The sequence below is a fragment of the Pseudovirgaria hyperparasitica genome (assembly GCF_010093815.1).
Source record: "Pseudovirgaria hyperparasitica strain CBS 121739 unplaced genomic scaffold EJ05scaffold_10, whole genome shotgun sequence".
NCBI classification, from domain to species: Eukaryota; Fungi; Ascomycota; class Dothideomycetes; order Acrospermales; family Acrospermaceae; genus Pseudovirgaria; species Pseudovirgaria hyperparasitica.
This window is the reverse complement of record NW_022985558.1, coordinates 184,639-208,553: the sequence shown is the minus strand read 5'-3', so window position 1 is coordinate 208,553 and position 23,915 is coordinate 184,639. Positions and strand designations below refer to the sequence as shown.

At 50.8% G+C, this 23,915-nt stretch overlaps 8 protein-coding genes across 8 annotated transcripts; 2 read left to right on the top strand and 6 right to left on the bottom strand.

Annotated features, from left to right (window-relative positions):
* Positions 1–375: 375 nt before the first annotated feature.
* Positions 376–4,362, bottom strand: EJ05DRAFT_477082 (uncharacterized protein). Its single transcript, XM_033744175.1, has 3 exons — positions 3,924–4,362; positions 3,656–3,868; positions 376–3,604 (listed from the first exon to the last, which is right to left on the bottom strand). The coding sequence occupies exons 1-3, from the start codon at positions 4,078–4,080 to the stop codon at positions 615–617; spliced, it is 3,360 nt and encodes a 1,119-aa protein (XP_033599300.1). The 5' UTR covers positions 4,081–4,362; the 3' UTR covers positions 376–614.
* A 1,027-nt stretch (positions 4,363–5,389) lies between these two features.
* On the top strand, positions 5,390–6,985 carry EJ05DRAFT_45426 (rieske [2Fe-2S] domain protein). Its single transcript, XM_033742447.1, has one exon. The coding sequence runs from the start codon at positions 5,556–5,558 to the stop codon at positions 6,918–6,920; it is 1,365 nt and encodes a 454-aa protein (XP_033599299.1). The 5' UTR covers positions 5,390–5,555; the 3' UTR covers positions 6,921–6,985.
* A 125-nt stretch (positions 6,986–7,110) lies between these two features.
* Positions 7,111–8,533, bottom strand: EJ05DRAFT_538984 (flavo protein; the record flags this gene model as incomplete). The annotated part of the gene is made up of 2 exons (XM_033749491.1): positions 7,233–8,533; positions 7,111–7,134 (listed from the first exon to the last, which is right to left on the bottom strand). The coding sequence occupies exons 1-2, from the start codon at positions 8,094–8,096 to the stop codon at positions 7,111–7,113; spliced, it is 888 nt and encodes a 295-aa protein (XP_033599298.1). The 5' UTR covers positions 8,097–8,533.
* Positions 8,534–9,808: 1,275 nt separating this feature from the next.
* On the top strand, positions 9,809–11,323 carry EJ05DRAFT_440706 (uncharacterized protein; the record flags this gene model as incomplete). The annotated part of the gene is made up of 2 exons (XM_033741946.1): positions 9,809–10,270; positions 10,325–11,323. Coding segments are annotated over 2 exons (1,461 nt in total), but the record flags the coding sequence as incomplete, so codon positions are not given.
* Positions 11,324–13,045: 1,722 nt separating this feature from the next.
* EJ05DRAFT_45419 (FMN-linked oxidoreductase) lies at positions 13,046–14,637 on the bottom strand. The gene is made up of 3 exons (XM_033742444.1): positions 14,451–14,637; positions 13,609–14,400; positions 13,046–13,511 (listed from the first exon to the last, which is right to left on the bottom strand). Exons 1-3 carry the CDS (start codon positions 14,514–14,516, stop codon positions 13,059–13,061), a joined length of 1,311 nt encoding a protein of 436 aa, XP_033599296.1. The 5' UTR covers positions 14,517–14,637; the 3' UTR covers positions 13,046–13,058.
* A 471-nt stretch (positions 14,638–15,108) lies between these two features.
* On the bottom strand, positions 15,109–16,553 carry EJ05DRAFT_477076 (uncharacterized protein). The gene has a single exon (XM_033744174.1). It carries the CDS (start codon positions 16,099–16,101, stop codon positions 15,583–15,585), a length of 519 nt encoding a protein of 172 aa, XP_033599295.1. The 5' UTR covers positions 16,102–16,553; the 3' UTR covers positions 15,109–15,582.
* A 1,082-nt stretch (positions 16,554–17,635) lies between these two features.
* Positions 17,636–19,477, bottom strand: EJ05DRAFT_45326 (DUF803-domain-containing protein). Its single transcript, XM_033742426.1, has 7 exons — positions 19,294–19,477; positions 19,168–19,211; positions 18,990–19,106; positions 18,852–18,942; positions 18,640–18,800; positions 18,300–18,591; positions 17,636–18,249 (listed from the first exon to the last, which is right to left on the bottom strand). The coding sequence occupies exons 1-7, from the start codon at positions 19,311–19,313 to the stop codon at positions 17,730–17,732; spliced, it is 1,245 nt and encodes a 414-aa protein (XP_033599294.1). The 5' UTR covers positions 19,314–19,477; the 3' UTR covers positions 17,636–17,729.
* A 2,000-nt stretch (positions 19,478–21,477) lies between these two features.
* On the bottom strand, positions 21,478–22,131 carry EJ05DRAFT_477072 (uncharacterized protein). Its single transcript, XM_033744173.1, has one exon. The coding sequence runs from the start codon at positions 22,119–22,121 to the stop codon at positions 21,519–21,521; it is 603 nt and encodes a 200-aa protein (XP_033599293.1). The 5' UTR covers positions 22,122–22,131; the 3' UTR covers positions 21,478–21,518.
* Positions 22,132–23,915: the final 1,784 nt, after the last annotated feature.

Below are 23,915 nucleotides of genomic sequence, written 5' to 3'. Positions count from 1 at the left end.
TTGGAAAATTCAATGTCCGGTCGTTATAGTTCGCACATACATACGTATACACACAGACAAATACCCCGACGAACACACAAACAAACACATTACGAGTCAAGAGTCACAGTCAGAGCCAGAGCCACAGTCAGAGCCAGCATCAAGCCAAGACCCAGCATCAAGCCCGAGCCAGCATCAAGTATAGCAATTGTATTAAGCCGCTCGCTATCTATAGACGGACGCGTGTGTATGTGTGTGGATAGATACCATCATCTCACATCGCATCCTATCGCATGCAGACCACGCCGTGCCATCCATCCATCCATCCATCCATCCATGCCATGCCGTGCCCTTCCCCATCCCTCACATTGACAATGCGTCCATGCGACCATGTCTGCCCACCCGCTCTTCAAATAAGAAGCTCATTCATTCCCAGCCCGAAAATACCATAGTGATGATACACACACACACACAGTCCAAGAGAGAGGGTTCATTCCCAACGCAAAGCGCTCCAAAGAAAAACAAAAAAACGCCTGGGTATATGATGATGACTTTGTTTGGCGCAGCGCATGTATCATGCCAACTCACGCATGTATGTATGCATGCATGCATGCAATCAATCAATCCCCTCCGGATCATCCCATGCCGTTTTGACCGCCTTGGTTGTTTTGATGCTGCTGCTGCTGCTGCTGCTGCTGTTGTTGTTGTTGCTGTTGCTGCTGCATACGCATCTGCAACATGGCCTGCTGCATCTGCTGGGGATTCATTTGGCCCGGGGCCATCTGCATCTGAGCACCCATACCGCCCATGTTGACGACGCCGCCGCCGCCGCCACCACCACCACCACTACCACCGCTACCGCCCATGCCCTGCATGCTGCCGCCGTTCTGCATGTTAGTAGGCCCGAGACCCTGTTGCTGGCGCTGCTGCTGTTGCTGCTGCTGATGGGCCATCATCATGCGTTGGCGCACCTGGTTCTCCTGAGACTGGTGGAGCATGCGCGCGTACGTTGTCATGTGCGTGTTGTTGTTCTGCGCGTTCATGTTGCCGCCCTGTTGGCTGGGCATGCCGACCATGCCGTTCATGCCGGTCATGTTGTTGTTCATGCCAGTCATATTGTTCATGTTCATTCCCCCGTTCATGCCGTTCATGTTCGGCATGGCGTTGAGGTTCTGCATGCCCTGCTGACCCATGCCTGGCTGCATGCCTTGGTTCTGGGCCGAGACCATGCGGGCACGGTTGTTCGCCATGATCCGAAGTTGCTGGTCAGCTTGGTTGAGGTTGTTGGCAATCTGTGGGGGATAGTTGCCGTCAGGATATTGTGTTTGCATTCTTATCTTGAAGTCTTGCAGCTGCTGGGCAGTCACAGGATTGCCGTTTTGTTGCAGGGCTAGATTCATCATCGTTGGGTTTTGAGAGTTCTGTGGACGCATTTGCACGCCACCATTCATCTGACCGGGATTGGGAGAGTGTGACATCTGTGGCTGCCCCTGTTGCTGCTGCTGCTGCTGCTGCTGTTGCTGTTGTTGTTGTTGATTATGCTGCTGCTGTATCACTCTCATCTGGTTTTGGACTTGTTGAATTGCTAGCATGATGCCCTGATTCTCGGGCTGTTGTTGCGCTTGGAGCTGGAGCTGGCCGAGCCTCTGCCGCATTGCCATATACTGGGCTTGCGTAGATCCTGCCATGTTACCCATCGCGGCCTGGCGGGCTGCTACCTGGCGACGCTGCTGTTGCTGGAGCATCATCATATGCTGCTGCTGCTGCTCGGGAGACATCTGTGCGAAAGCTTGCGATTGTGGGTTTATCATGACCGGTCCGCCGGCCATTGGACTGCCCTGCGCATTTACACGGCCCGGCTGTGGAGTCATGATCCGGCCGCCATTCGCTGGCACCGCAGCGTTCATGTTTGGCGTGTTTTGCACCAATTGCGGCGTACCGTTCCGACTTGGCCCTTGGTTCTGACTTGCCTGCCGAACCATGCCGATCTGAGGAGTGGCACCAGGGTGATGTGAAACAGCTGAAGGCGGTCTCTGTGGACTTCCAGCTCCCATACTTGAAGTTGTGGCAGCCATGGGCGCGGCCATGGGGTGTGAGGTAGAGGCAAGATTAGGTGAAGAGGCCGACGGGGTACGGTGACGCACGATAGGTGAACCCTGTTGACCTTGAGACCCATTGAATTGCTGCTGTGACTGGTTTGCGAGTTGCGCGGCGTGAGACATGGCTTGTGCCTGGGGGTTTTGAGGTGATGCTGCTTGTTGACGTTGAGCGTGGAGATGATGCGCAGCACGGGCTTGAGCTTGGCGGACTGCTTGTGCTTCTTGTTGTGCCTGCCCTCGCTGTTGCTGCTGTTGTTGTTGTTGTTGTTGCTGCTGTTGTTGTTGTTGATGTTGTTGATGTGGTTGATGTTGTGGTTGTTGCTGTTGTTGATGTTGTTGCTGTTGCTGCTGCTGCTGCTGCTGCTGCTGTTGTTGTTGTTGCTGCTGCTGCTGTTGTTGCTGTTGCTGCTGCTGTTGCTGTTGTTGTTGCTCTCGTTGTGCTTGCGCCTGTTGTGCCTGTTGCTGCTGTGCTTGCAATTGAGCTTGTTGTTGTTGACGTGCCAACTGTTCATTACGCTGTTGTTGTTCCGCTGCGTCTGCAATCTTCTTCTGCTCCTGTTGTTCTTTGCGAGTCTGGGCTGCTCTGGCCTCCTCCTCTTTCTTTCTCCTCTCGTTCTCTTCATGGGCGGCTCTGATATTCTCGAGCGTCTTGAACCTTGAGAACTGCGGGGCAAAGGCAGCGCTGCCTCCACGCACGCCAAGTTGAACTTCGTCGTCGTCGTCTGTAGCCACAGTAGTAGTCGTTGCCTTGCGGTCGTCTCCAATGAGCATATAACGTTGCTGAGCGGCTGCCGCAGCATCGTCCGCCGCCAGTTCGGCAACAGTTCTCTTTCGCTTTCGGGGAGGAGGCGGTGGATGCTTGTAATTAGGGTGTGTAAAGTCGTCTATTAGTTGTTGAGACTCTTCAAAAGTTGCGGTCGGCTCAAGATATAACTGTTCAGACGTCCGCAGGATGACTTCTGCTTCGTACGCATACACTTCTGCTTGAGTCTTCGGAGGACGGCTGCCTTTGTTGGATCCCTTGCCTTGGGACAGTGTAGGAGAGAAGGCTGTCAGCGGTGTCGGGGGTTGCGCCATAGTTGGCGTCGCAGCAGTACGGTTCCCATTTTGCTGTCGGCGAAGGGTGCTCGAATCAAACACATGGGTCGTCATTCGCAAGCGCATGTCCTCTTGCTTGGAAAGCCCAGTTGGATGCAGGACGACTGTGTAGATCTTGGGCTCGTTACTTGCTGCCTTTTGCTGTGCTGTCTGCGGAGCTGGCATGCTTTCCCTCTCTTTCTCCTTCTCCTTCTCCTTCTCCGCAGCATTTTCACTGCCAGCACCCTCGGAATTCGAACCATTCACATTGTTCTGCTGCGGCGCATTAGGCTTACTGTCAAAGGGAACAAAGGGAGAGGGAGTCGTGAACTGGGTTCTGTTATGAAGGGAGAATGTCTTGACGCCATCACTCTCAGTCTTAGCTGGGCCTTTCTTGGGTCGGCTGTTGCTGATAGACTTGTGATTTTGGATTTGGACGATCAGACAACCTGTTAGTATATTAGCCAGCGAGCAGTCGTCGCGCGCAATTTTGTTCTTACCTTCGTAGAACGGAGCGTTCAATTCATATATCTCCTCTAATATGTCATGTGGTAATGTGTGATCTCGGATGTGCTGCAGGAAGCCCTTCATAGGCGAATCATAGCCGAAAGATTCAGGAATTGGATCGATGCGAAAGTATGAAGGATAGAGATGGACGACGAGGGAAGGAGGCAAGCCTTGGAACTTCCGGAGGATATATTGGTCGTCCTTGACTGCAACACTGTGAGTATAGAGATTTCATGTGAGCGCGTGGGCAAGACACGATACCGTAAGGCACCGAAGTGGCTTCAGCTCTACTCGATGTATCGCCATTCTCCAAGCCTCCGTTGCGGGCAGTCTTCAGTTGTGATGGTCGTTGCGACTCGCGTCGCTGTCGGAGAGTTTGGGGCGGTCTCGCGACAGCAGCAGTGTTCATCCTCTCCATAGAGCCGCGCTATGAGCTCGGCGTACGGAGGCGGCGGCTGGAGTATGAATGAGGGCAGCACCGTTGGAGAAAGCAATGTCTGTTGTGCCCTTTGCTGTATCAAAGTGGACGTGTGAGCCGCCTAAGTCGAATGTGTTTGAGGACGGCGCATGGTTGCCTGCGAGGCCGCGCAGACTCTGACGAGAGCAACTGGGAGTTTAGCTGCACGAGGATATCTTGAACAGGTCGAACTCGGGGGGTAATTGCTGGACAAGAGAGGATAATTTGATGTCAACATTCCAGTATAGAGCGACGTGCCGGTGAATGGAGAGACGCGGAGCAGTGCGTCAGTCGTCTGGGTCACGCTAGTCCGAAAGGGTATTGAGCACTTTCCATACGGCAATTGCAGGTACAACAGTCACGCACGTTTCGAGGGACTGTGTATCAGATACGTATGGTCTAAGAGGACTTTCGTTCTCATCACGTCAAATATTAGCAGAAGGACATACTATCGAACCACGTGTGAAAGGGAATTCTATCGCACGAGATCAAGCAAGTCTTCATCTTGCTATCAATTCATAAAAATAGGCAATAAGCCATGGCTGTCTTGATGTTCGTGCATCAACATCACTGGATGAAAAACCCAAAAGCTCTCGTAGTCTTTTGCCGACACCACCCTGTTGATCGGACTGTGTGATATACGTATGAACAGCTTCATCACATCTCAAAGTTCGATGGAAGTTTTATCAGGCTTGATATCTGCATTTCATCAGGCTAGTCATGTTTGATCTGGGTCGTAGTGTTTGCTGATGCCACAGGAACCATACAACCAGTCAAGATAGTCGAATATCTGTTTGACGATGTAGCGTTAATACGGTTCGGAAGCTGCGTATTCGGGAAGCGTTGTTGCAGCACCGTGGGCGATGAACTCCAGTACAAGACACATATTCTGTCCACTAGGACCGCTGTGAATGAAATTGTCCAACAAGTGGACGACGTGTTTGCACCCTGGGCCTGGGCAGCTGCGGTCTGTCTTGATATATGCTTGATGACGTTCAATTTATATCTTGGTCTCGAAGTCCTCTTCGATCGTAATAGAAGACGATTGATAGGTTGCATGAGCGTGGCATGAGAAATAAGGCTCAGGCATTGCATAATGTACTACTTGTTAACACTGAAGTCGAAATAAGACATGAAAAGTCCATTTTCTACCCAAGTCTACTAAGCATCAAGTTAGGCCCAATCAGGTATAGCGTATGAGCTGATGCCTGAGGATAACAATATTTTCTAGCGCCTCAAAGAGTTATAGAAACTGTTCTTGCATTGGCATCAGAACGATTGATAAATTCTACTTCATCTCCTCACCAGTCCGCCATCACATGTACCGGTCTATCTGACGATTCTCACGCAAGCACGCTGGCGACGTTTCGCAGATCCACATATATAAGCACGTAGCACCACCAACACGCCATCTCTCAACTTCAAGGCCATGTGCCATGCCCCTTTTGCCTTTAGGAAACCACTATAATCTAACGCATAGTCGTTATGTGATTAATCTATCTTCAGGCAAGAGACTTGTTTTGTTTCGTCTTCCAACACTACCGTCTGATGGCAAGAAGGATGGAAAAGTGTCCAAGATCTCTTCCTCTGTCGGTGGATGGTCGTATTATGCTATGGAAGCAGAATGCCCACACGCCGGTGGACCAATGCAGTCAGCACATATCGACATTGAGGACTCTTCATACATAGCTTCATGCCCATGGCACGCCTATGATTTTAATGTCGAGAATGGGAAATCAAGCTACGGCATAAAGGCATGCACTTTCCCCGTCTTCGTAAAAGACAACGAGATTACACTAGACTTCAATCATGCAACAGATGTCTCGCTCTCAAGCATTGTTCCTGTCAGCGAACAAGTCAAGTTTAAACATGGCCCTCGATCTAAACCAGAGCAACTACCATCAATATCAACAGGAACACATTCAGACCATGGATCCGATGCCACATTATGCGACTGGTGCGTCCACATCCTCAATACACCCGACCCAGAACGCAAGATTGAACTCACTACGACACTTTTCTCCAACTTTGCAACTCGCGAATCGACGCCGCACCCCATGCCTCTTGGCGCAGGCATAACACCCCCATCCGAGCCTCCACGCGCCAATCTCACCGCCGTCAAGCCCTGGGAGATGCCCAACCCCGGCAAAGGCGGTACGCTCAAGAGCCGCATAACGATACTGCACGCGCTTGCGAACATTGAGCAATGGGCGATCGATCTTGCGCTCGACATCTGCGTGCGCTTTGCCAGCTTCCAGACTGAGGCCACTACTCCGCAAGCGCTACCAAGGACGTTCTACTATGACTGGTTGAAGGTGGCAAACGACGAGGCCAAGCACTTCTCGTTGCTGCGAGCTAGGTTGGAGGAAATGGGCAGCTCGTTCGGTGCGTTGCCGGTGCATCACGGGTTGTGGGAGAGCGCAACGGCAACGGCACATGATCTTCGAGCGAGGATCAGTATTATCGCTTTGGTGCACGAGGCACGAGGCCTTGATATTAATCCATTGACGATCGAGAAGTTTCGAAAAGGTGGTGATCCGGAGAGCGTGGAAGTTTTGGACGTCATTCATAATGATGAGATTACGCATGTGACAACTGGCCACCGCTGGCTTAGTTGGATCTGTGAGCAGGAGGGGACGGATCCGGTGAAGGTTTTCAGAAGTAATGTGATGGAGCACTTCAAGGGCGCACTCAAAGGGCCGTTTAACCGAGAGGCGAGAGAAATCGCTGGTATGGACGGCACTTACTATGAAAACTTGAGCGGCAAGATTGGCGGTGGGCCTGTAATTGCTGGTGGATAGCAGACATCTCCAGGCATTCGGGTCTACGTGCCAGACACATTGGACATGATGGATGTTCATGCACCGCATGCATGAGTCCAACAACATGACATGAAAACCAAAAACGACTGATGTACTAGCTACAGGTCCTCACGCTACACTTTCCGTCCTTCTTTGTTGACTTGGAACTCCCACGACAGGAAAGTCAACATCAACCCATCTTCGCACCTCGTCTCTAAACGTCGAATCTCCAAGCTGCGGCTTGATGAGACTTGCACCAGCCTCGATATCGTCCAAGTGATGAAGCTTCCCGTCTCTCGTGATACAAGACACCTGGTCATCCTCCTTCCACATCGGTCCAATCACTCCATCTATTCCAACGGCCAACTTCCCCTGCGCTCCACATGTCGCGCACATAATCTCATTCTCCCCTGTATCCAGCACCTCAATCGTACTCAAATGGCAATACAGACATGCCCCTCGACTTTTCGGCCCCAGATATCTCGCCTCGTCGAACCCTTTCCCAATCTCGCTCGCGATGTTACGCCCCAGCTCTTCCGCCCTACATAGCTCAGCACCCCCAACCTTCGCAACAACAAATCCTGGCGCTCCTACTCCATACACAACCATCTGATCAACAACCTTGGCATGGAAGCTATACACACACAAATGCAGCGTTGGCAGCGCTAGGCTGACTTGGTCTGGCGTCGTTGAGCCTGCTGAGCATATAAAGCCTACCACGCGCGGCTTGAATAGTCTCCCGTCAATTTGCACGTCTTCGAATCGCGGATCGCCGGCTTTCTGTCGTTCAAGACAGCGGGCGGCGAATACAGCATCTGTGGATGGACCTACAATGGTGTCGAATATGGCTTTCAATGATCCGCGCGGGGTGTGGCTGTAGACCGGGGTGGAGAAGATCAGGGCGTCAGCATCGAGGATTGCGTCGAGGAGTGCTCGACGATCATCCGCTGCGGGGTCTTTGGTGGTTGTGGATGATTTGAGCGAGGCATTGGCGCCGAGAGATATGTCCTGAGCGCCGGGAAGGGGCCCGCCGTCAAGAGGAATGGATAGAGAGGGCAGATGGATCCATGATGCCGAGATGGACTCTCTGGCTTGGGTTGCGGCAGACAGGGCTGCCTTAAGGAGTATCTCAGAGTTTCCAGCCGGGGTGCCGTTTGCAAGGCCCAGGATGTGCATGGTGATGGAAGCCGTGTCTAGGGAAACGGTGGCATAATAATATAATCAGACATAGGCATTGCTATATATCAAGATGTTCTGGTTTGATGGTCGGAATAGCCGATGATGTGCGGAGTAAGACACGGAACTTCCGTCCTACCCAGTATGTACACTATGATCTTGTATACGGGTTCATGAAGTACACTCTATTAGCTGTTGGACCGAGGACATATATACTGGCTGGAGGTTCAATACTAAGGCTCTACGAAGGCAGTCACAAATCTACCGGTGTATTATGAAGAGATGAGCTATACATCGCTCTAGAATAAGCCTGCTCAGTCCAAGTGAAGATTAAATACAGGTGGGCGTGCATTCATCCTATATAGCCAATGACAGAGGCACTTATTAGGAAGAGTAACAAGTATGGAAGATATTCCGCCTGTAGGGTGATATGTAGCAATCTACCAGCGATGGAGTATGGTACCCTAGCGAGCCGACCCTGCTCGGCAAGTGGTAGTCTGCAAGCTAAATGTCAACATGCCCTTTGTTCACAACTCATCATTGTTTTCACTCCTTTGTTTATCAGCGATCGCATGTTCGCATACTGCCCAACGAAGAAGGTTGCACCAATGCAGATCCGTAGTCGATGGCGTCGATGAGGTTGTGCAGCCAAGTCGTGGCTGCTTCTCTACCGGACACAGAGAGCGCCACGGTACCAGGTGAATTACGCCTGCAGCCTTGCATGAAGCTCTCGCTGGTATCGTCCTCGCACTTTCTCTCCAATGCCTTTCGAGTTGAGTGGAAACTGGACCGCAATATCGAACCAGACTAGTTCTGAATGGCGAGTCCCATACTACTGATTGAAGCAAAGACCAAAAGAGAGAACAAGACAAAGACTTCTAGTCCCGGGTTCGCTTAACAGCCAGTGCATATACACGAGCTGCACCCCGCTGTACCATCGGACAGACACATCTAAACACAGTCCCTACAAGACCTGGGAAAGGCTACCGGGCGTTTAGGTCACCCCAGTAGGGTCCGAGGACAGAAGCTTACTGTGAGTGGCCACAAAGGTATAAGCAGAGAGCATGGGAGCCTTTCAGCTGAAGGAGAGGACGCCTCCACCGTAATTACAGACCGCTGTACGATGCTGATGCTGACTTGGATTACCAGCCGCGAGTCCCAATCGGGTAGTGCTCGACATTGCACATTCAGCTGAGGAAAAAGAAAAAGCTAGGCGAAAGTTTTTGTGGCGTATGAACGGCGCAAGCTTTGTGTGTTCCCAAGCTCGTGCATAGGCTTTGTCCCTCCCCTGCTGCTGGCCGCTTTAAAGACTGCGAATCCGGGATAGAGGGGCCATTTGTTCGTGCTGACGCTCTCGGTGTGTCAGTGTTGCCTGGAAGAAGGCATTCAATTGATATCGTGAGATTGCAACACTTGTATCGCATTACCTCGAGCCTTAAGCAGGGAATTACATATCAGACATCTGTGCAGCCTCTTCCTGAGGGGAAAGAAAAGAGTTGACGGATGCTTGGCTCTTGAAAAGTGTAGAAAATATCTCTGAGTCTTCTACAATGGCGAATCTAGCCGATTCAGCCATCAACATGGGCCATTCAAAGATTCGGAAACCCAAGAAATTGATTATTTGCTGTGATGGAACATGGATGGTGATGGGCTTCGAAGATGCGTATCGTATGCTACATGCTGACTTCTCATAGAGCAGTGACGCGGGCGAGAAGCGACAGGTTCCGTCAAATGTTACCAGAATCGGACATGCCGTTCTAGCAGAAGATTCGAAAGGTCATCCGCAGATCGTCTACTATCAAGCCGGTGTTGGCACGGGCATGGCGTTGAGCGAGCAGGTTCTTGGTGGTTCAACTGGCGCTGGTCTCTCCGAGAACGTCCGCGAAGCCTATAGTTTCCTTGCCCATAACTACACTGATGGCGATGAAATATTCCTCGTGGGCTTCTCTCGAGGAGCATTCACGGCAAGGAGCATCGCCGGCTTGATTGGGGGGTTCGGTCTCTTGGAGAAGGAGGCACTGCCGTACTTTTATGACATATTCCTCGATTGGGAGCATGCTGGTGTGAAAGGATATAAACCATCTGCAATGAAGTTTATCACAGGTTTTGAGCTCAAAGCCGTGGCAGATCAAGGAGCAGAGTACATCGACGCGTACCGAACTGCGCTGCTTGAGGTCAGTCTCCTCCAACATTGTCCGCAGACCACTCTCGAAGCTGACTTGTGACAGAGGAAACTGACGCAAGAAGTCGATATCACTGCAATCGGCGTGTGGGATACGGTCGGTGCACTTGGCATCCCTACGACTCCTCTCTTACAGAAAGTCGGCTTTCCTGACTTTGTGAAAGAATACAAGTTTACCGACACTAGTATCGACAGCTATATCCATAATGCCTTCCATGCGCTCGCTCTCGATGAGCAACGCGCCGCCTATGCTCCAACAATGTGGTCCAACCCTCCCGGAAACAACACAAATCTGAAGCAAGTCTGGTTCCCCGGTGTGCACTCAAACGTCGGGGGTTCCTATGATGATACAGCTATGGCAGACATCACCCTTGCCTGGATGATGGACCAGCTTTCGCCATGGATCGATTTCAAACCAGGCTACATTTCAACTCAAGTCCGTGCCAACGACCAATTCGACGCCCTTGTCCAATCTCAGGGTCTGAAAGAGAAGCGTGGGTGGGCGTTGGGCAAGATTTACCAGAGCTGCAAGTTTCCGACCAGTTTGGGAGGCAAAAAGAATCGCACTCCCCACATTTTCCATGGGGAAGATCCGTTCAAGGGTACGAAATACAAGGAGCCCCTGGAGAATACGAACGAGTACGTGCACGCCTCCGTGAGAGTGCGTATCGATCTTGGTGGGAAGGGCTGGGAGGACAAGGGGAGATATGCTCCTGCTGGTTTGTCTGAATGGGTGCTGCGCAATGAGAATCGAGATCATGGAGAAGTGAAGACCGAACCTGCAATCGACCCGAACGTGAATGGCACGAATGGAGCCAGCAATGGAACCAGTAATGGAAGCAGCCATACTAATGGTCATACCGACGGAGCGACTGATGGCCGGACCAACGGCCTGGCACCTGCGTCTGGTCATATCAGATGGGTGTATCAGGGCAAAGACACGGCCGCCCAGGGTAAAGTCATGTATGAAGACAAGATGGGCCCGATTGAGTTGGAGCTACTGGGACATGACCCTGTTGCATACAAGGCAGTGTTTGAGAATTGATATGTGGAGGGTGCAGGAAAAGATTGACTCAGGATACAGTGTCCTTCGCTGACTTATCAGTTTTTACTTACAAATAATTGATAATAGTATTGAAGCTACATATTGCGTAAGACCACAGTCAGACGGGTGTATAATGAGGCTGGAAGCTGAATAAGACACCGCGGTTTTTGGGTATTCAGCTTTGATGCACGGAATGGGACATGACATGCCATTGAGTTATATTTTCAACGATTCTATCGGCATCGTCTCGTTATGGCACACTTAACACGAGTCCCAATAGATCCATGGGACATCCCTATCTCAGTACCGCTCTCAAGTCAACATCCTCCCTTAACTTCCTGTCCGCACCTTCCTCCCCCATGTTCACTCAACCCAGTATAGTCCATCCCATCCCATCCCATCCCTAAGGCGTCGGCGCAACAAGCACAGCCGCACACGTCGCCTGACAGACCCCATACGCCGGCATACAACCCACAGTCGTGAATACGCCCCAAGGCGTGAACGCAGCTGCGAAACACGCCTTTGCAACGACGGCACAGCCGGATTGACAGCCGGCGTAGCCAATGGGGCCAGCTGCTGTAAGAGTGGCGAGGGTCACGAGAGTGGTGAGGGTGGGGATTGTGAGATGCATTTTTGAGCGTCTGAGGAATCTTGTTAGTCTGGGCTATGGAGAGGGAGGAAGGGGGTGTTTACTTTTTTTCGGGGGGGGGGTTGTGCTCTGTGGCGTGAGGATTTGGAGGTGAGATACCGAGTGGTGTGGGTTTAGAGATCAAGGTTGCGTGATGTGGGTGAGAGAGTAAGTAGAGTTGGAGAAAAAAAGGGCGGAGAGAGGGAGAAGGGGCGGAGAGGGAGAGGGGTTTATATAGATGTAATTATATGTCCTGACGTAGCGCATATGCAGTGTGTTATACGGAGCAAAGCGGGGAAGTGGGAGATGGTGGTACAAGAATGGAGAATTTTTGATTGTGATGGTGGAAAAGCACGGCCGGTAGGCTTGTTGTTGTTGTAGTTGTAGAATGATTGGATTGTATGGTGCTAGGGTTCGTTTGTTTTTGTGTTTTTGTGTTTCTGCTCGAACTGCGTGGGCAGGGATGTGGAGGGATGTAATGTAATGTTGACATCTGAAGTATATAGGTGCGATCTTCTTTGGGCATGGGATATCCTTGCCTCGGATGCTGAGTTGTGGTACATATTAGGCTTTGTTGTTGGGTTTTGGGTATAATTTACAGGGGGGGACAATATTCGGATGTTGTTTGCTTCAATATAATTTTCTGCATTGGACGCTTGATTTGTGGGTTGAGGCTGATTGTCTGTGTAACCATGGTGTCTGAATTGGACTTTTGTTTAATTTCTACGCTGCAATCGGGGGAGAGACTTGGGTGAGTGACGAAGTGGGTCAAAGTGTCTTTTAATAGAATTCTAAAGGGTAGGTAGGTATGAGGGTGGATTGGTAGATTTGACCTGGTAGTAGCAGAGCGGCAGATACCCTCGTCGCTAGTGACCACATATGAAGATCATAGATAGATGTAGACTAAAACAGGAAATGAATGACTCTATTCAGCAAATAACACAGACCACTGTTCTTACATCCCTGCGTTAAAGTCGTGAGGGTGGAATGAATTACGAAAACTCAGGGGTATTTATGTGATATCTTACAAGCAGCAACACACAAATCTATCCTCTACAATACATCCCAGCTCCAAAAATTAGTTCCACCATACCATTTTATCGCGTCCTACGCAGCCTTGACCAACGCCTTAATGCTATCCTGATATGCCTTTGTCATGATCCCCGCTCCCACTCCTTTTCCGACCCACCTCACCAGCATCTGCGCCACCCACGGCACACGCACTTCCTTCATCGGCAACACGGCCTTCTCATCGCCAACACCTTCGTTAAAAACGATCTCCCGCGGCAGCTCCGGCGTCACACACGCCGGCCGTCCAACGCCCACGATGTCGCACGCATTGCTCTCCAACGCAGCAGCCATCCCGGCACGTGTGCGGAAGCCCCCAGTCACCATGAGCGGAAGCGAGGGATAGGCGGCACGGACGTCGCGTGCAAAGTCGATGAAGAAGGCCTCGCGAGCGGCGGTGCGTGAGCTGACGGGGAGTTGGGTAGTGGGCGATTGCTTGAGCGCGGATTTCTCGGACTCGCTGGGCTTATCTGAGTATTCGGGGCCGGCCATCTGTTTGACGTTAAATCTTTTTTTCTGATAATCTCTTCCAATGCACTCTTCTCATAGTATGGTGGAGAGCTGTTGGTCAGGGGCATAATAACCATACCTCGGGATTCTCGTAGGTGCCGCCGCTGATTTCTAGGAAGTCTACGCCCCCTGCGTCGACGATGCTCCCGATCTGTGCTAATACGTCCGAGAGACCGCTTTTTGCTTGGAAGTCCACGCTGTTCAGTTTGATACCCACGGCGAATTCCTTCGGCACGGCGCTGCGCACTGCTGCTACGACCTCACGCAGCAACCGCGCCCGATTCACCGCGCTGCCGCCATACTCGTCTGTACGCTGATTACTCCTCTCGCTGAGAAACTGCGCAAGGAGGTAGCCGTGCGCGGCATGCAGTTCCACACCCTTGAACCCCGCGTCACTCGCCAGCCTCGCCGTCTCCGCAAACTCGGCTACCACGTGCTGGATGTCATCTTTGGACATCTCGCGTGGCGACCCGAACACAACCCAGCTGATGAAGCGCGCGAACAGCCCCGTGCCGAGCTGTAGCGGGATCGCGGACGGAGCGAGGGCGGCGCCTTTGCGTAGGTTGCGTGGACATTGGCGGCCCGGGTGGTTGACTTGCATGACTGCGGGCGTGCCATTGGATTGGATTGCGTTTGCCCAGGCGGTCCAGAGTGCGAGGGCAGTGGCGCGATCAGAGGGCGCGGAGGGGCTCGAGGTGGCGATTGAGGATGGGAGCGCGACGTCGCTTGGGGAGCCCCGGTGTGAGCTGTCGACCATTACGTTTCCGGTCAGGAGCATGCCCCAGTTTCCGGTCGCCCATTTGTTGTACACGGTGTTGAGGGCGGTACCTGGGTGGGCGCCCGATTCGGCGAGGTCTTCGGCCATGGCGGCCTGGAGATGTTAGACGATGTAAGGTGCATGCTCAGCAACCTGTAACATACCTTGGACAGCCGGTTTGGAAGTACGAGACCGCTCGGAAGCGTTAGAGGGGAAGATAGAGACGACATGATGGCGAATGAAAAGGAAAGAGATGTCCTCCTGTTTGTGTAATGTAGAATGTATATGATATGACAGTTGAGAAATGAGCGCAAGTCTATATAAAAGAACTTCTGAAGGGAAACTATCCACCGACCCGATGCATAGCGGACGAAAAGATGCTTTTACAATACAAATCAGGAGAAGAATGTGTCAAGGAGTCGGAGCAACAATTGAGCCGCTCCCAGCTCAGATGCCTCGGCACCTCGGAACGCTAGCTATATCCAGTAAAGACTCCCGTCCCACATCTACTGTACCAGGACAGCAAACTTCGTCTCTTCATCGTGGAGTTGGAGAAAGAGCTGGGCAGATAATAACGTAAGATACAAAAAAAGATCAATGTATGATGATGAGTGATGAGAACTAACGCTAAGGGATGGAGCCGTGAGTGCGGCCCGATGTGTATGCAGTGTAACCGTAGGGTAAGCCGGGCCGGAGCAACTAATGCCGATCCTTGGATGAACACTAAGGAATGTGTTCCGAACGCTCGGCACATGGCCTTGGATAATCTTATTTAGATCTCACTGTACCAGATCAATAAGCGCTTCGTACAGCAGCGGACGACGTGAAGGATGGTCGGTACTCACCAGACCAGACAACTGCGTTAAGATCTAGATGGAAAGGTAATATAACGCCTACGAGCAAGGGGCATAATGCCCTAGACTCGGGACTTACGGCTGGAAGCCTACTCGGGCCACGCAAGGGGACACCTGTTCTGCCGTCCCCTGAGGTTATACCTGGACTTGAACTTTGCTGCGTTCGCCTGCTAATCCTCAAGCTTTGGATAACTGAACATGTTACATGTTGACTCTCTTACAACAATCTAGTCCTTCTACAGTCGCTCGTTCGATCATCGCTCGACACTCAGATTTTCAGCCTCTTTCATGAAGTCCGTCTTCACGTATAAGAAGGTAGCGTGAGATTAAGTGTAACAAGCTACGTCAAAAGACAATACTATACAAAGATAAAAACAAACGATGAGTAAAGACAAATACGAGTACACAGGCCCTACCTAGCAGTACTAAGCCTACTCAGACTTTAGTATAGGGATAGAAACACGCAAACGGGAACAAAGAGGAAAAGCATGAGAACGGTCAGGCCTAGTGCCTTGAAAGCAGTGTGAAGCAACTGGTACATGGCCTTGTCCTGCAGGGTCCCCAGCTTGTCCTGCAAGCTCTCCAGCTTGTCCTGCAGGGTCTCCAGCTTGTCCGTCAGACGCTTGCGTTCCTGTGTATGTGCCTGCTCTACACGGTACATTGATTTCGAGTGCAAACTTTCAAGTACGGCGTTTTCGGATCCCCGCTTGAGCAGATATTCCTGTTGCAGCGTGTCCTCTGCCTGTTCATGAGCCTCTTTCAGCTGTTCAAGATCCTTCTTTGTTTGACTCAGTCGTTTTTTCAGGCTGACGGACATTTCCCCGTACTTGGCCTCCGATATTGCGAGCTTTTTGGCGAGTTTCGTGTTTCTATTCTTGAGATGTATCACCTCGTTCTTCCAGAAACCCAGCTTCGTGCTCCAGTCCGCTATCGTGGCTTCCGAGTTCAGTGGTCTATTCATCGAGCTCGGCAACTCTCGTCTCAATGTGCTGGCGGTGCTCAACAGCTTGCGGATATTCCCTGTATATTTCTTACGCTGCTCGTTTTTGGTGACGGGCAATTTTTGGAAATGGACATCGGCGATACTGTTCTCTGCGATTCTCCTCTGAGGTCCAACATGTTCTTCTGCGGGAGGGCTGTTCAAGTCGTCATCCCAGTGCGTGAGTGTTTCAGAATCGTCGTTGGACGGGCGGTGAGGAGACGTAATTCTGCCATTGAATGGGGCCATAGTGCTAAATTCAGTTGCTCTGCTTGCTTTTCGAAGTTTAACTGGCATGTCAGATGTGATGGCTGGAAAGAGGTGCGATGTTGACTGGCGAATATTCACACAACCGTTTTAGGTTCTGAAGTGCTCGAGATTTCTCTTATTATGATCAAGCGTGTATTGAGACCTCTGTCCAAGCAAGAATTTGGAGTAATCTTATACCATCGATGGCGAATACGCAATGCCTAGAGGTTCGCCACTAACGTTGTTCAGCTTCATGGACGATGCAGCGATAGACATTGTTTCCTTGAGAATGACGGAGTGGGTACTTCTGTCTATACTTGGACGGCATTGTTCAGTAAGTTCAAAGGAGTCACAAATATGCCAGACATTCGTCGTCTACCAAAACTGCCTGCTTCCTCCTTCCGGGGTAACGTCTCTCATGGGAGGTCCTTTTCTCGAGACGACAGACGACAGACAGACAGACAAAGGCCAGTGCTTCTTGCATGATGCCATCCAAGTCCTAAAAAAACAAATCATATACTTCTACCATAAGGATCAGCTCTGGGCGTCCGTTCCACCTAAAGATAGGGTATGGAGAAAGGCAGGCAGGCACGGTCTTAAAGAGCAGCAAGCAGCCTACTGAAGCTAATTAGGTATTGGAGTGTTTTGTCTGTGGTGCACGGCAATGGAAGAGGTGTGCGGTATATTTCGATATGCGTACTGAGAGGAGTTGTTGCATATGACAGGTTTTGCAGGAAGACTATATGCAGGCTCTGTCAGTGCTATAAGGTAGGTTGGTGCCCTTAGTTTGCGGTTGCTATCATAATTGACCACTATTGTTTCGCGTCTTGGTGCAGTAGATTCGTCAGTAATACCATCATAACCTTCTGTAAGCAGAGAGATTCCGCGCCTCTAACTCGTTGAATCACGTCCTATGCACATTATTCTGCTTTGGCAATGTGGTTTCCAAGAGGTTTGCACCTTTGGAGACATGGATATACTCTCATATAACTACTTTTGTTCATGCCACATGATCTCCGTATCGTGACACAGCCGTTCCCGATGCCATCCTCTAACCTCTATCCAAAGTACACCCTTGTGCCACCACCTGTATTAACTCCGGGCGCGTGTGTTCGCGGAACACAATGCGTGTGCAATGATATAGACATGAATACTGAAAAAAATGCTCTCTAAGTCCCTGTTGTTTCCGTACGCCGCTGTACGCTTGAGGTCTAGTCGTCCCGATAACGCCCTTTACGCCGTTTGTGCAGGTGGGTGAAAGCTGATGTGCCGATGTGTCGTTGATTTTCGCGAGATATATGTACTCGCGAATCAAGCCGAACTTCGACATTCTACCATTCTGCCCACGCATCGCCTAGAAATCACCGATCAACACTCTTCCCGCGGACATTAAGACTAGTTCGCACACCTTTAGCGCTCGATGTACGCGTCTGCGTGCTCTTCCGCGGATTCGCTTCCGTCTCGTCGAAGCTCGTTCGCTTGCGGTGACCACTGCTGTCGTCCTCGCTGTCCTCGGCTAGCTCACCGAGTCCGAATTGGTTTTCTTCATCGTAGCCGTGCATCAGTGCGTCGCGGTCGCCGAAGCTGCCGCGGGCATAGCCGGCTTCGACACTACTCCTGCGCGCCTGTAGACTGCGCCGCGTACCGACAGATGCAATTCCGTCCGTTGGAATGCCGTCAGAGAATTTATTTGCGAGTTTACTCTTGCCGTCGGGGTCCTCACGGGAGAGGTTCAGAAGGTAGACACCAGAGAAGATGATCAGAAAGCCGCAGAGGAGTGAAATGATGTCGACGGCAGAGGTGGTGTTGAAGCCGCGGAAGAGGAGGAACGAGGCAAGGAGAGTACAAGTCGTGAACGTTACGTAGTAGAGGGGATTGACTCTGACGGCTTGGTAAGCTTTGCGAAGAAATAGACATGCCGTGGGACCTACATTGATGTCGAGAATTGGCTAAGAGCTTTGTTGAAGTAGTTCATTTGTGTAAGGATGCAAACAACCACGACGATCAAAAATATGTATGTCGATGGGTATACAAATTGATTCTTACCCGCGAACGTGAGCTTGAGCGCGATCCCGAAGCCTTTAATCGCCATGACAGATATCGATCCTGTTGTCGAGCATATCGAGAGGTATATCATAGGGTTTGTACGTCCATATTTCGGGGCGACTTTGTATATCATGAACACAGAGAAGACTGCGACAATTAGGCAATATATTACGAATACTAATCCAGTGAGCATCGACCCTACAAGCTGATTGTGGAACGACTTACGTGGATGAAGTGCATATTGTAGCATCTCGTCAATTCGTTGTATGTCCTTATCTGGGGGCGCATGTAGGACAATTATCAAAGAACCCAACAGACAGATGGCGCAACCGATTTTCCCGAGTATTCCAAGTCGTTCGCCCAGAAAATATGAACCGAGGATAGCGCTACGAGACGGTCAGAGGGTACTTGAAGTAGGACAGCTCGTGAAGACTGACCCGATTAGGACACTCAGTGCTCCCAAAGGTGTGACCAATATGGCGGGAGCATACGCATATGCTGCAAAATTACCGATTTCTCCAACGACCACTACGCAAGTCAGCTTGGTCTCGGGATATCGAAGACGGTCGACTGACTTGTTATTATTCCTCCCCACCACGTTGCATTCTTCAAGTATGTGAAACCGTCTCCTTCGAAGCCATGTCTCTCTGACGCTTGCATCAAGCCTTTCTTCGTTATGACGAAACTCGCTCCTAATAGTTACATCATTAGCCGGGACATTGCATGCTGTGAAAATTGGAGTGATGTGCTTACCTATGCAGACAGTGCCTAGTATGGCCAGTGCCAGGCCTATGTATCTGTACCGACGGTCAGTATTACAAGTTACACAAGAGCGCGGTCAGCCATAGTGCTGAAATCGGCGTATGCGGATTGGCGTACTTGTCGTCTAGTTCTTCCATCGTGTCCAAAAAATCTCGATGAGCCTCTCAGGCAGGTATTGTAGGAGGCCTGACGATCAAGAAGGCTGAGGACAGTGTGTCCTGTAGCCCAACACTGTTGTTGCGAGTCCAGATCTGCGCGAACGGAACCAGCAGCACGCGCAGACGGTAAAGACGGAGAAGGGCGAATAGACAAGTGTGAAGATGCTGTTCCTGTTGCTCGAAGCGCAGGATACAGGCAGTGACGGTTCAAGATGGATGTTGAGAAAGATGCGACGACGGTAGCGAACAACGAGCGACAGTATGCAGCAACGCGAGAGACGACAGAGAGCGGCGGTGAGGGCAAGGGTTTAGAAGACCACAAGGACACAGCGACACAGGATAGACCTGAGGTTGACGTGGTCAGTGACGGTGACAATATTGGGTGTTGAGTGTTGAGTGTATGAGCATTCTGTGCCTGAGGAATGCAACGTAGCCGCTGAGCTGAAGATGGCGACCGACCCGGGATGGAAGATGGAGATGGCGATGAATGGCGATGGCGCTAATTTAGCAGCGGTCTCTCTTCGGCTTGGCGGCAACCTCGAGCTTAAGTGCAACAGACTTGTCAGGGGGTCAACACTGCAATAGCCACTCTGCGGCCCCCTCTCCCCACATTTCACTTCCATTGCGCGGCTTTTCTCTCTTACCCCCTCCCCCCCCTCTCTCTCCTTGGCTTCGGCTTCTCAATATCTCAACCACTTTGCCAGCGTCCTGCAGTCAGTCCTTGGCCCCACTGGCCACGCGCCTTACACTTCTTTGTTGACTATGTATCATGCTGTCTATAGCCATAGAATGTATTTACAGAGCCAATCGAGGACTGATGGCTCGTCATGCATCAGGTCTTCATCTCACACATGGGTAATGCTGCTTCGAGGAACTGAAACACGTCCAGCGACTGCATGCGGACTTCTCCGCCATGGTCTGCCAGGCGTCCCAGTTCAGACAGATCCTATCAAACTGCACATCCAACGGGAAGGATGGCCTGGAACGGTAAGTCTCTCTACCCTCATACGTAGTCGTAATCAGTTTTGAAGAAGTAGCAATGTTTCATATCTATATACTATGGTAAGGAAAGCCATGACTTTTCGTCGTGATTCCACGTGTCCAGCATGGATTCTGCGCCCCCAGGAGTCGTCTGGCCTCTCTCTTCGTCTTCATAACCATGCCGCTGTGTCGTGGAATGTATGCTTGTCATGGCCTCCACAGCCTTCTCTGTGACCGGCAATTCGACAGGAGGCGGTGGCACCGCGAGCTCTATGCCTTTCTCCTCTTTCTCATACTTGTATATTATCGTCTCGCCAATCTCAGTATTTGGTCTGTCCTCGTTTGTTGTCTTTTTTAGGAGCCTTTTCCCAAACAAGAGGAATAGTACCCCCAACCCGATAAGGATGACACCTACGACTGACCCGATGATTGCGCCTGCCATTACTCCTTTTGATATCGTGGATGAATCTCCGCTTTGAGTCGGTCCCTTCAAGCGCATGACGCCGGCAAGCTGCGAGGACTCGTATCCGTTCTCAGGCGCTTTCATCATCGCTCCGCCCTGTGGTGTTCCGCCAATGCGACGAAGCATACTCTTAGTAACTTCATAGGGCCGCGGCTCGCTGTGGTATACACTCCCTTCAAAAGAGTCAGTAGACATTCCAGATCTCCACAAATTATGAGCTTTATCATACCCCAGCCACCAAGCCCACCTAGACTCAGGTCATAGATGGCCACACCTTTGTCCTCCCAATCACAGCTCGAGGTGATGTTTGGCGCCGCGAGACTGCCCCCGGCGGTGATCATTTGTCGCGTTCCGGGGATTGTATGACACGCGTGGCCCCAACGAGGGGATTTGCCGTTGTAGATAATGGTCCACGTGAACGAAGGTAAAGAAAGTACCCGTATATCGTCGTAGATGACGTCTGAGTATGCGTCGCGGCCACCATAGACGTAACTATATAGTCAGCGATGAGAGGCGCAACAGAGGAATGGCCACCTACAGGTTATGGCTCGATAAGTCTGCTGCGGACTGCAAGACGGTACAGAAATCGACCCTGGGCGAGGGAGCATCACCAGTAGTGCCCTGTGTGTACGAGTACTTGGATCCGTCATTCCTTTTCAGAGCGGCGACATCGAATATATCGACTTTGGAGAATTCGACCTTTACTTTGTTAGCTTCGGGCATCGAGAACAACTTCTCAATCAACCGACCATCTCCAGAGTTGGTTTCGCCGTCTTGTTTGCCCACAATCCACCGAGCGACACTAGGATACCCTCATGTCCGAAACGTGAGATGTAGTTCATCGTCCCTCCAATCCTGGGAAACCTGCCACCCTCAAATTCGGTGGAAACGTTCCTCACCGATGACATATTCCGATGATCGAATACCAAGAGGCCGTCCATAATGGAAGTGCCATTTCGATTCGGGGTGTTCTTGGATTGAGTAGTGTTATCCGATTGCCCGTTCAGGTAAAACGATAGGCCTGCTTCAAGCGCATCCGCCGCAGCTCCATTGTTCGGCCTCTGCAAAGGAATACTGGTATTCTGCTCAATCCAAGTGTTGTTGTGGGTGTTGAAAACCCATAGTGGTGGTGCATCGGGCATATCAACCCATCCCGGGAAGCTGGTGTTACCGTAGTAGGCCGTACCACCGAAAGCATAGAGGCGATCGTCGCTAGCATCTCCTTGAAAAAAAGCACCACGCATCAGTGATGGTGGGAGGATCCTACTGCTCCCGATGTACTCCTTAGCATGACTTAGAATAGGAATCCCGCCGTCCGGTTTCCAGTCCCAGGACTCACCCATCTGGACCGTGATTACCGTAGGGTCTGAAAGAGCTCAGCATCGCCCTTTGAAATACCCATAGAGATGCACTTACTGATGCCAAGAGATATATTGCTACTGCTCTTATGACCTTTTTGGAACGTCTCGATGCCACCAGTCATATAGAGTATTTTACCCATCAGCGTGGCTACGCAAGTGTCAACAATTTATCAAGTATATCATTAGATGTACATGACTTACAGGCCTGATACCACCGGGAGCACATGTCCCCAACAGGATCGGTCCCATTCTCATTATGTTGTGCTCTTGCAACAGCAGAGAGCAGTATGCTGCAAATCGCAAGTTCGAAGAATCGCCTCCGATGATGTCGCACCATGGTGCTAAGAGGCTTCAGCAATTGATGTACCAAACCACCTTCTACATGAGAATTGTAGGCGTAGTTCTGGCAGAGACTGGGTCCTGGGACCAGACGGTGTTCCCTTACTAATACTTCATACGAAGCAAGAAGCGAGGTGGGAGAATAATGTTACTTCTGGGCTGGCCTACAATGTGAACTAACCGGGGATACGGTTTCAAAAGAAGTGTGCCCTTGACAGGACTCGCGGCAGTTGTTGAACCCGGCATTGTGAAGTTACCGCTAAGATGTCTCACGAATGTCACTCATCCATCTCCGGAACGCCCGAGCGCAACCCATGGGGATCTGGTGGAGCAGCCAATTTATACATGGTGCGCGGTCTGCCCGTACGTAGTCGAACGTGCAGTCGATTATTATCATAACTGCTTCAGCTCCTGATCACGAGCACAGCCAACGACCTATATCTCCAAGCTTAGCTTGACGTCTCAACGTACCAACCTCCAAGATATAGAGATTCCAGACAGTGCGATATACGTACCATCGCATAGGATTCGGTGGGCTGAGCATGCCATAAACTTCAGTGTTTTGCATTCCAAAAAGTGCAGATGAGCTGGTGCTGCATTTACGAGCCGTCAAGTCTGGGGACCGAGGTATGACCTTCAGCAGCTACCGTTTGACATCCCTCGTAAAGACGGCGCAAGGAAGAGCTACTTGTGGGGGAGGGCCATGAACATGAGGGTGGTGGAACGAACAGCAATCAGTGAATGATTGACGTTTGTTAATGTCACTGACTACCATCCGCTGATCGTACGATGATGAAAGAGGAACAGTGCGACAAAATACTGGCCGAGAATGACCTCTACTGGATGGACTGCGATGTGAAACATGCTGATGACGAGCGCTGAAACACCTGGTCGCTGTCGCGGTGGTCGGAAGAAGAGGTAGTGCGAGGTTGGGAGTAGCAAATGTAAAACGATCTACTACGCTTGTAGTTCCCGAGAGAGTGAGGTCGGCGACACAGTGACACAGTGACATTGAAGTTCGGAGTAGGAGATGACGTTGAAGGTGAGATATGGAGTGAATGAAACTGACACATAATTACGACTCATCGATGTCTGAGACGGCTAGTCGAAACAACAAAGAGAGATGATGCACTTAGGAGTCTGCCCACGTGGTGTTCGTTGCTTGTCCAAACGAGATGTCACACTATGAATCCCGTACCTAGATTACCATAAGACAGATAATCCATTATTTTCATAAAACCAGTAGATATCATCATGAAATATGTCTTCTTGAGCAATATGATCTCAAATCAAACTGTACTCTTTCTTTTCATTTGACTATAGCTAAACCACATGGATAAGTTTATGATATATTCTTACGAGTTAGTACCATAGATCATCTTCTGTATAACCATTTTATTGACTATAATAATATCTATAGTGATAAGCATTCAATGA

Bases quoted from the DNA above. Each gene is read 5' to 3' on its own strand.
- EJ05DRAFT_477082 (XM_033744175.1), bottom strand. From the start codon at position 4,080: ATGGAGAGGATGAACACTGCTGCTGTCGCGAGACCGCCCCAAACTCTC. The intron at 3,869-3,923 runs GTATCGTGTCTT...ACAGTGTTGCAG, and splicing joins AGCCACTTCGGTGCCTTACG to TCAAGGACGACCAATATATC. The intron at 3,605-3,655 runs GTAAGAACAAAA...ATATACTAACAG, and splicing joins GAACGCTCCGTTCTACGAAG to GTTGTCTGATCGTCCAAATC.
- EJ05DRAFT_45419 (XM_033742444.1), bottom strand. From the start codon at position 14,516: ATGTCGTCTCTATCTTCCCCTCTAACGCTTCCGAGCGGTCTCGTACTT. The intron at 14,401-14,450 runs GTATGTTACAGG...TAACATCTCCAG, and splicing joins TTCCAAACCGGCTGTCCAAG to GCCGCCATGGCCGAAGACCT. The intron at 13,512-13,608 runs GTATGGTTATTA...AACGTCAAACAG, and splicing joins GCACCTACGAGAATCCCGAG to ATGGCCGGCCCCGAATACTC.
- EJ05DRAFT_45426 (XM_033742447.1), top strand. From the start codon at position 5,556: ATGCCCCTTTTGCCTTTAGGAAACCACTATAATCTAACGCATAGTCGT.
- EJ05DRAFT_45326 (XM_033742426.1), bottom strand. From the start codon at position 19,313: ATGGAAGAACTAGACGACAA. The intron at 19,212-19,293 runs GTACGCCAATCC...CCGTCGGTACAG, and splicing joins ATGGAAGAACTAGACGACAA to ATACATAGGCCTGGCACTGG. The intron at 18,250-18,299 runs GTAGGTCCCACG...CCAAGCCGTCAG, and splicing joins AGCCAATTCTCGACATCAAT to AGTCAATCCCCTCTACTACG.
- EJ05DRAFT_477076 (XM_033744174.1), bottom strand. From the start codon at position 16,101: ATGAATAGACCACTGAACTCGGAAGCCACGATAGCGGACTGGAGCACG.
- EJ05DRAFT_477072 (XM_033744173.1), bottom strand. From the start codon at position 22,121: ATGGGTGAGTCCTGGGACTGGAAACCGGACGGCGGGATTCCTATTCTA.